At 37.1% G+C, this 10,725-nt stretch overlaps 1 protein-coding gene across 1 annotated transcript; it reads left to right on the top strand.

The window, feature by feature from the left end:
- Positions 1–4,827: 4,827 nt before the first annotated feature.
- LOC144662232 (uncharacterized) lies at positions 4,828–7,252 on the top strand. The gene is made up of 3 exons (XM_078523000.1): positions 4,828–4,920; positions 5,742–6,043; positions 6,542–7,252. Exons 2-3 carry the CDS (start codon positions 5,744–5,746, stop codon positions 7,157–7,159), a joined length of 918 nt encoding a protein of 305 aa, XP_078379126.1. The 5' UTR covers positions 4,828–4,920; positions 5,742–5,743; the 3' UTR covers positions 7,160–7,252.
- Positions 7,253–10,725: the final 3,473 nt, after the last annotated feature.

Here is a 10,725-nt window from a genome sequence, read left to right as displayed (position 1 = left end):
TCGTTTCATGCCATCGTTTGCTTGACATCTCGTCGTTGAATTTTTATATTTTAGATCTGTGACATTTGTACTTCTTTTTAGATTTTAATACTTTTTTTATTTCCATGGAGGACCTCCCTGAAAACCACGTATTTACGTGACGGGCACTTCCTCTCTAAAGATTGTTTTTATTATTATTATAAAACAAACAGAAGCAATTAAAATTCGGCCGTAAGCGTACAGGAAGCCAGTGACTGCAAAATCGATGTTGATGTTTGCCAACCTTTCAGCATTTCTGCGAGCAAAAATATACGATTTCTAACCTAGCGCGACCCTTAAAAAGCGAAATGAATTTGAGCTGCCAATTTTTGAAATGGCAACGAAATGCTGTTAGCCACATTTTCTTCTTTTGAACTGTAAAAAGTTAAAGGCTCGCTCCAAAATCTGCCAAAACAACCACTTCTCGAATCGGTTGCACTGTTTGGAAGTCATATAAGTGGGTGCGACATGAAAACTATTTACGAATGTTTTAGGAAGGTATATTAAATAACAGCAGAAAACCGAACGTTTTCGACTATGAATTTAACACACATTGGGTATCCCTCCTGACTATGACCTAGATATTGTTTATAATTTAATTTACCTATATGCTTGTTTTTGTCGTCTCAAATAAATAAATTGATGTTTATTTTACACGACGATAATAGAAACCCATGCAGGACAGAAACATTTCATACTTTAGATCATAGAATTGATGATCGAGCTTATTTCAATTAATTTTACTCATATATACTAAAGTTGTTGTATTAATCATTTGGTAAATTCGTGTGACATCTGGCGTATGGGTTGCCTTTTCATTTACGTTCAACCAAGTTTGAAAGACGATATTTAGCCCACACTAAAAAATTCCCAAAAGGTTAGCAAAAAAGGAAATAAAAAATGTCGGTTTATTACTACAATTTTAAGTATAAAAATGAACAAACTGAAGTTTTACATACCTCGCTATTTTCTGCGTGATGCTTTTTCCGCGGTTTAAACGGTCAGGCAGTGTATCAGCAATTAATGTTGTTCCTTGTTTGCCACCAACAAATTGTCTGCCTCAAGCAAAACATTATTGACGCATTTTATAATTGCACTTTATACGTAAATAGATTCATGACTGTTTACTGATTGGACGAGTCAAACGTGTATATTTAAAAGGTCTCAAAATCGCGTTTCGCTTTTAAGGGCGTCCCAAACGTATACATTTTAGGCTAGTAATTAATCGCCTTTTCTCCGATAGATCAGTGAATTACCAAATACAGAAATTTTGTACTTGCCAATTTGGCTAAGAGTCCTTCATAACAATGAAAACAAAAATCCAAGAAAGCAATCTTGACTTCCTGTCTTCGGGTTTCCATCTCTTTAGAAGATACAAATCCATTAGGAAATTATTTATTTATGTTGTTTATGCCCAAATGACAAAAAAGCATTAGAAGATTCATTATGTTTGGAGTTTTAATTTACTTCAGAAAGACTGTATTGTAAATAAACTATCTTCGGAAATATTAGGCGAATGTATACATATGCCTTTTGATGAAAAGCCCATTGAAGTTTTCAAGATACAGTAAAAATCCGCGAGTAAGAGCTTGCTTTTATTCTCAAGTTAGCCTAAACAGGTTCTTAATTACATAAATGGTAATTAGCGCAAATTTAGACTATTTAGGTTCTCATTGACATTGTTGCTAATAGAATTTTAAAGGAATTCATCATTTTCCTTATATGAAATTTTCCAGCTATTTTATTTGTATTTATATGATTGTATCAATAATAACATTTTATGATTTCAACATTGGCACTTACATTGCAACTGCAGTGATAAGACTCCACCTAGGTTTATTTAAGAGGATCTAAAATGTTGACTTATCTTATTTCCCTAAAAATAAACATTTTTTATCGATTCTAGAAAATAAAAACCTATTTTCAAATTATAGGCTAAAGAGGTTCTTATAAAAGAGTGTCTAACTGGCAAATTTTAGCTGACAGGTTCTTATAAATTAGGTTCTTATACTCGCGGGCTTTTACTGCAACTTACTTCACGAAAGATTGTGATAATACTTCCTGTTATTCGTGTTCCCATCAAAGTTAGAAAATAAACACGGCGTATGAAACTAAATTATTTATGCCCATTAGATTCATAACACAGTCATGACGGTGCTCTTTTCACTGCACTTATTATCTTTTATTTGACTCATTTCTGCTAATGATGTTTAACATGAACTCAAAGATATTGCAATAATTCTTTAATTTAATTTAATTTAATTTAGTTAGGCTTTTGAATGTTATAGGCGACAAGCATAGCATATTCGGTTGAAAGCCCTGAAAGATTGCACATAAACATTTCGTGATGTTCAAATTGTTATTTTGTGAATACAATTCCATTAACAAACGGGCAACAACTCAATTATTAATGTTCGATATATAACACCCTACTGGTTAAGCTTTCAGATGTAGGTGATGTATCTCGCTGCACGAACACAGTTCAATTTATAATAACTAACTTCTTTGTAGCTACTTTGGCTATTTTATGGATGCAATGATTATAAAAAGACACGAGATTAAAGATTTTCCCCACTTGGGTTAAAAACGTTTTTCCGTTTTTCAAGACACGTGACCAATTTTTAAAACACGGAAGCAAGCTAGTTAACAGGTGACCAAAGTCGGTCCACGCTTGAGACTAGGTTTCAAAGTGGTTTTATTTTACTTCGACGTTCCAACTTTCAAGGAACTTTCTTTTATCTCATATAACCACTTACCTTTGCGACAATGTCTTTACAGTGCTTCCATATTTACAACAGTGATATCAAGTCTATAACGCTCGTTTCACTTTATCTTTTATTAAAATTTTCGTCATAATTGTTTTCGTAGTGGTTCGAGCAATAGAATGCTTTCTCTAATCTTTCAAGTCCGGAAACTGAAGAATTTTTTCGGTGATAGCATCGTCTATGCATGATTTGTTTCCTTGCCTCACAGAAAAGCGTTCATTTATGTTTAACCCTATTCAGAAGGTAGTAGAAAGGATTCCGCCCCACCCCCACCCTCTCCGAAACTCCAAGAGAATTAAAGCTACGACAGTGAACTTAAAATTGTGCATAGAAGCGTTTCTTTACTAAGAGTCCCACTACAAGAAATGGTTATGACGTGGGAAGCCATGCATATTGGTTTTAACAATTTTTTGAGTTCGTTTTGGTGGATTTCTTTCATTAAGACAAAGTAAAGGAATTCAAAATGGTGGAGCCACCATTTTGAATTGCTTCACTTTTTCGTGATGAAAGAAATCCACCAAAACGAACTCAAAAGTTATTAAAACCCAATGAAAGGATGCTCAAATGATTAAATAAAAAAAGTTATCGAAAGGGCGGCTATACTTATTTTTCATTTAAAAAAGGGAATTTCAAATATTGGAAAGTTACGCCTGTCAAAATATTGTTGTCATGGTAACGTCAATTTCTGGAATGTTTCGACAAATGCATATTACTGAAAGAAAATTAAAGAAAAAACTTCCTTGCATCCTCGCAAGGAGAGGGAAAATTGGCATTGAAATCAGTTGTGTTGTATGCAATGTTGTAATATCGGGAAATCCGCGAACAGGAAGCTCGACCAAGCGGTTTTGTTATTCTGCTCAGTAACTGCTGAAAAATATTGGAAAACAGTAATTATACAATGATACGAGAAGAATTTTCATCACCATCATAATCATCATCTTCATTTTATTAGCCACGTTAGAATTACAAATTACATAGCGTTAACATTATGGTAGGGCGAGGAGACCTCCAAGCTTAAGAAACTACCAGGATTATGGAGGAGGCCACCTCGGTTATCAAGATTTTTTAAATTTAGTTGTGGATGTGCGCAAGGTCAATTCAAACTTTTTTCATTAACAAAAAACCCAAAATTTACAGTTCAAAGAAACCTGGCCCTATCTAATTACCCTACTGGGACCATAATGCCGAAAAGGGGCGACAAGGTCACAAGGATATACATTGTAAGGACTGATAACTTAAAAAACTATACCTTTATTATCCCGCAACGGGTCGCAGCCGGATGTGTCACAAAAGCTCGGCGGAGTTAGTTCGTCTGCAAAGCAAGCTAGCAACGGGGAGAGCCGGAAAAAAACAAACGAACAGAAAGCAGTGATCGCCTCGAGCTTAGGGGGAAAAGTTGAGTGCCATGTTCCCCACTGGGGAGCCTTTGGGTTTTGTGACACGTCCGGCTGCGACGCAGGTTGCCAGTCTATGAAAAAAACATGAGCAGATGTACTGTATATTCAGCCTCGTCCCCAGTCGTCCCCGGCAAATGTGGATGTGACGTCACCCGCCAAGCTTGTCGGGGAAGTTCGCTCGGTTCCAGTCCTCCTCCGCTTACTCGCATAGCGCGGTATGGCCTGGGGACGAGGCTGCTGTATATTGTAATGACACATTAACCCCTACCAGCTTCACTGAATGATGCAGTTAGAAGGCAGGTTGATTTAATTTTAAAAAATCTTTGATCACCAACCTTAATTATGTCTTTATTGACATGCTGCGTTCTTGGCAGTGGTCGAAACAAATTAAAAATTTGAAATGTTGTTTCACAATTAGTCTGCAAGAGCTTCGTTTACCTTTTGCCTTTATTCAAAACCGCTTTTATAAAGCTGAAAGAGCATTTACGTATGCTAGAAGTTTCTGTTTACGAAAACAAAACAATATATGCCATAACACAATGTATGAAGTAAATTGTCTCTATATAGGTTGCTTTAATATTTAATCGCCTCTTTCAACATTTTTAACTCCTTTTGGTCCAATTTACTTCATAATTGTAAAAGTTGTGGAAAATTGCAGAGTATTGGGCAGCGCATTAACACCTTTTACTCATCTTTATACCACTGGACAGTTTTTTTGCTTGTCAAGACTTTAAAATCAGGTAAGTTCATTTAATTTTACATAAGTAATTTTTTTAGTCGTCTGACTTTCAATTTCAACCTGTCAGTAGCGATCGGAAATATCGGAAGTATTAAGATAAAAGAAGCTAAACTAAACTATATACTGAACAATTAATTTACTTTGGCTCTTATCTTATTAATTTTGGTCTGACACAAATAGAATACTTATAGGGCAACCCTCAAACCAGAATTTCAGAAAACGTATTTTGGCGTACTGCCAAACATAAAAAGTATTTGGAAAATGCGACAACAAGAAAAGCTAGTTAAAGTCGGGGAAAGGGTGCTGCAGTTTTCAATAATGATTGTTGCGGAACGGTCGTCTTATTGTAGCATATAAAATTCGTGTTTTGCAAAATAAAAGCAAACAGTCATGTTTAAAAATTGAGTAGTTGTAGTCAACCGAGGAGATGACATACTCGAAGTAAGTTCATGTTTGTTACTGACTTTTGAACGTCAATGCTTTAAGGCATTAAAGTACAGAAGTCAGTGACAAACATCAACTTTCTTAGAATAAAAGGAAACATGGCCCGTTCTTAGCTATATTATGGTCCGTGAAAACTGTTTTCTTCTTCGTGAAAAGTCAAGGAAAGTGAGATCTTTTGTGTTTTTTTGTTGAGTTAATGAGTGGCAGCTGTGTTGTAACGGGACTTCTTCAGTAGGCTACATTACACCAGTTCCGACTGTCTTCTGCCTCTCGACATCAGTATGACATAGTTGACACCCGAGACGCCTTCCTATCAAATTTCCTATAAAAGTTTTACTGCCAATATATCCTCACAACGACTTTTTTTACTTATTTCAGAAATGTTTTGGCTGCCATTGTTGATGTCGTCGCTCGTTGTGGTCCATTCAACCAAACAATGCCAAAAAGACAAATCCACCGTCTCTATATGGGGACGTTATCTCAAAGGTCACGTGATTTCATCAGAAAATGTGAAGAATATTGGTATGTGCTACATCCAATGCTCTAAGGATCAGCGCTGTAAAAGCATCAATTTCCTCATTGGAGACTTGCTGTGTGAGCTGAACGATGCTGATCGACACACGCACCCCTGGGATTATGTGCTGAAAAAGGACCACGTCTACAGTGATTACCCTGTCAAGGTTTGTATCCTAGAACTACTTTCACACCTGTACTAATTTTACTTTGCTCCTCGTCCCCAATCTCCCAAACTCCCACTGAGCACTGTGAGCGCATATCTCTGTGCGTATCACTGCTGTCCAAGGTCATTACTGGCGCGCTAAACTTTGAACAGCTGACAAATTATTGTTGTGTCATCTAAACGATCAAATATATTTGTCACATAAAAATCGTCCGTGTAAACCCGGATTTATTCATTATTCTGTTACCTCAACACACTCTCTTGGGTTGAGGAGGCAAAATTGCCAAATTGGGTACTACACTGGACACCGGATCGAAAATGCGCCCCCAGCATACCGCCCTCTTACCCAGTTTAGTTCTTGGTGCTTTAATTGTTCTCGAGCACTACAATTTACTCTCAGATGCACAGCACATGGCAAAATACTGGAAGGTAACCTGCAAATGACTAACGTTTTGTCCAGAAAGAGAAGCATTACAGCATCTTTATTTGTTATTGACAGGTGCCATTTAAAAAATACGTCATGACGCCATCATGGCTGGAGGCCAATGCATCACACATTAATAGTGCTCGGTCCACGACAACTGACCAGATGACGTTCACTGCAGGCTCAGTACACGACGAACGTCTTTTAAGAGTTCCTTTGGTGGCTGCTGGTGTCTTGGCAGACAACACTCCGCTGACCGTTGAGATAACAGTAGCTGTTGACGCCAGCATCGGACAACAAGAAGACAGCGATCCCTATTGTGGCTTGTCAGATGGAACAAATTTTATCGGATTTGAAGCGGTTGACCAAGAAAACTACTATAGAGCTGCTCCTTGCACTGGGATGCAGGCGATGTCTGGAGAAACCATGACTTCCCGGAAATATTTTAACATAAGGACTTCACTTATTCCACGGGACAGCCCTTATCCAGATCAGTTCGTCTTCACTTTCAAGCTGGATCAGCCATGGGGCTCGTGCTTCACTGCGCATGGCAAAGGCTATACTAATTCCGTCGAGTACAGTAAGCAACTGATGGTCAGCCAAGGCCTTGCACTGGAGGTTTACAAAGGAACCAAACATGAGCGCCTTGGAATAAAGTTAATGAAGGTCATCATTATGAAAACGGATGAATAGACATCAGTTTTCATCGATGATGACGACTGATCGGCTTTTCTTCTTCACTTTTGTGCATACATAGTTACTAACTACACTCCTTCAGGCAAACAATTTTTTATCCATTTAAAGCATTCGAGAATTGGGATTAACAATTTAGTTTCTGTTGGAAATTGCTCTCCTATTCCTCCCCCCTAAACCTAACATTTTGCCCAAAGCGATAAGTAAGGGTTAATGGGTTAGGTTTGGGGAGGGGTAGGAGAGCAGTCCCTTCCCAGAAACCTAAATTGATCCGAGAATTGCTATTGGAAATACGTCAAAGCTTTTTCTTTATTACTAAATTATCTCATTGTATAATCATACTTCGTTTGCACCGAAGCTTAATCACATTTACGTACAGTTGAGTAAGGATACACTTTAAACTTGTTTCGCACACCGTATGTCAGTTCTCGTCAAGGTTTTCACTGAAATGACTTTAAAAGTTACTGTAGGCGTCAGAATCTTCTTTTCGTTTAGGTTTTAGTGTAATAATTTCTTTTCGTTGAGTTTTTAGTTTCATAGCTTCGTGTTAGTTTTTGCGTTAATTAGTTTCCTTTGTTTTAGTCTATTTCTGTACATGTTACTTTTATTTGCATATCGGTATATATTCTGTTGCGTGTAATTTATTCAGTCAGTGTTTGTTTGCGAGTATTGAGTCGAGTATCTAGTTTACGGTTTATTTCGAGTCTACTGTTTCAAGTTCTAGTTCACGGTTCGTCTTTGGTTTTTCCTGTCGTCACATTCGTCTTTGTAAGTTTCTTGTTTATTTCGCTTTGTCGTTTTCCTCATGTCGTTCGTTGTAAGTTATTTTATGCTCATTTCTGTGTTTGTAATTATGTTATTTTCAGTTACCGTATCTACCTACAATATTAAATGTGTGTACTGCAAGATGGAGTACGTGTGATTGAGCGTTTGCGACTACAGTTACCTTGTGGATGAAACCACAAATGATAACTTACGTGCATTTTAAATTTACCATAGCTTGTAGCTCTCTCACAAATTTGAAGGCACTTTGCTTATTGCCTGTGGTATATTGTTTGTGTTTTTATGATCCCATGCCCTGGTTGCAGGGTTTTTTTCTTGTGCGCTTTCCGGCGTCGGTCAGTAATCCGCCGCACGCGAGAAACATCCTGTGGTACCCAGGGTAATAATCCCATTATAATGATCAATCTTCTTTTATAATCATAAAAATACACGTGTTTAAAGATTTTCCTCATTTGAGTTCAAAACGTTTTTCCGTTTTTTAAGTCACGTGACCTAGTCTTAAACACAGAAGCAAGCTAGTTAACAGGTGAGCAAAGACGGCCCATCTTAAGACTAGGTTTCAAAAGTAGTTTACTTATTTTACTGCATCTTTCCAACTTTTCAAATAACTTTCTTTTATCCCACATAACTTCTTACTTTGGTGACAAGGTAGTTACAGTGCGACTTCAATAATTACAACAGTGATATCAAGTTTATAACTCTCTTTTCAATAAATTTTTCTTTTATAAAAAATTTCGTCATGATTTTTTTCGCTGTGGTTCGAGCACTAGAATGTTTTTTCCAATCTCTCTTTTCGGAGGGAGCATCCTCTATACACAATTTCTTTCCTTGCCTTGAAGAAGCTTGAAAATACATGGTGGGTCCAGAAATGTTTCTGAGTAGTTTTTTTGAATATTTAAGTTAATTTATTTTATGCCGTAAATATTTCCATTTTTCAGGTAAAATTAAGTGGTTGTTGTTGTAGTTGTTAAAAGCGTTTTTCTAAGACGGAGCTATTTTAGCCTTATAATCGGGAGAACGGAAGGATTCCGATTCTTCCGTACATTCAAAAGAATTGAAGCTACGATAATGAAACTTGAAAGTATAAAGTGGTTCCAGAAGTGATTCTTTATTTTGTAGAGTTTCATTGCAAGAAATGATTACATCATTATGGAGTAGGAAGCCATATGACGTGCAAAGCCGTGGCGGCCATCGCCTGGAATCCGCCATATTCAATTTCTTGACTCAGAACGGACATAAAAATGTTAGAAACCAATGAAGGATGTTAAAAGGAATAAATAAGGAAATTACCGAAAAGGGGGTTATAAATTTTTATTCAAAAAAGGGAATTTCAAATATTGGAAAGTTATGCCTGTCAAAAATGCATCGTATTAAACGTCAAGTTCTGGAACAATAATTATTACATATCAAACCAAATTGTTACCAGATAAATTGGTGTAGCTTTATTCCGAAACCAATCAACTTTAAAGAAGAATGTTACGACAAATTGCATTGCCTTTAATTTTAGGGATTAGTTCTGTTACTGGTAGAAAAATGAAGGAAAAATTGTTATTTTCATCGCGAGGAAAGGAAAAATGGCATTGCAATCGGTTGTGTTGCAATATCCAGAACTCCGCAAACAGGAAGTTCGACCAAGCAGTTTTGTTATTCTGCTCAGTAACTGCTGGAAAATATTGAAAAACAATAATTATAATATATTAATTCAACAACAACAATCATCATCAACATCATCATTTTATTAGCCACTTTAGAATTAAAAATTACAAAGCATTAATATTGTGGCAGGGCAAGGAGACCTCCAAGAAGCCAGCAGGCTCACAGAGGAAGCCACCTCGTTATCAATATGTTTGTAATTTAGTTGTGGACGTGTGCCTAGGTCGATTCAGGCTCATTTCATTAACAAAAAGATGTACTGTTCAAAGGAACCTGACCCTATCTAAATACCACACCGTAGCCTGCGAACAGGCTTTCTGGAGAGCGCTCGGCCGGCGGGGCAAAATGGAGCGGAAAGCCTGCACGCATCTCTGAGAATCGCAAATGCCGCCCACGAGCACCCCGCAGATTGCTTAGCTTGTCAATCATCGGCGAGTGTTCCGTTCTGTATATCAGTGAAATGTAGTAATCACAGATTATTACATTCACATAAAATACAATTTCTCTATAGATATAAACATTCACATAATATGTGAATGTATGTACACCCCTGTTCGCAGGCTAACCACACCGGGACCATAATGACAAAAGGGAGCGACAAGGATACCCGTTTTCAGGACTGAGAACTTCAAAAACTATACCTTAATTATCCCTCGAGCGGGGGCGTGCCAAAAAAAAAAATCGAACAGAAAGCCGAGCTCGTCTCGAGCTTAGGGGGGAAAGTGGGGTTCCCTGTGCCCCATTGGGAAGCCTGTTCCCAGGCTATGTAAAACATGACCAGATGTATTTTAGAATGTAATAACACATCGATCCCTGCCATCTTCACTGAATGATGCAGTTTTGATAAATGAATTTATAAGGCGGGTTAGTTAAAATAAAAAAAATCTTTGATCACCCACCTTCAATTATATCTTTATTGACATGCTTCGTTCTTGGCAGTGGTCGAAACAAATTAAAAATGTGAAATGTTGTTGTTTCACAATTAGCCGGCAAGAGCTTTGAAATTTATCACGTACGCTTTTGTTCAAACACGGTTTCATATAGCTGAAAGAGCATTTATATACGCTGAAAACTTCTGTTTACGAAAACAAAACAATATACGACATAAACACAATATATGTGGTAAATTT

Source organism: Oculina patagonica, chromosome 8 (genome assembly GCF_052425735.1).
Source record: "Oculina patagonica isolate OP01 chromosome 8, crgOcupat, whole genome shotgun sequence".
Classification (NCBI taxonomy): Eukaryota; Metazoa; Cnidaria; class Anthozoa; order Scleractinia; family Oculinidae; genus Oculina; species Oculina patagonica.
The sequence above is the reverse complement of the archived record's forward strand: the minus strand, read 5'-3'. Positions and strand labels throughout refer to the sequence as shown.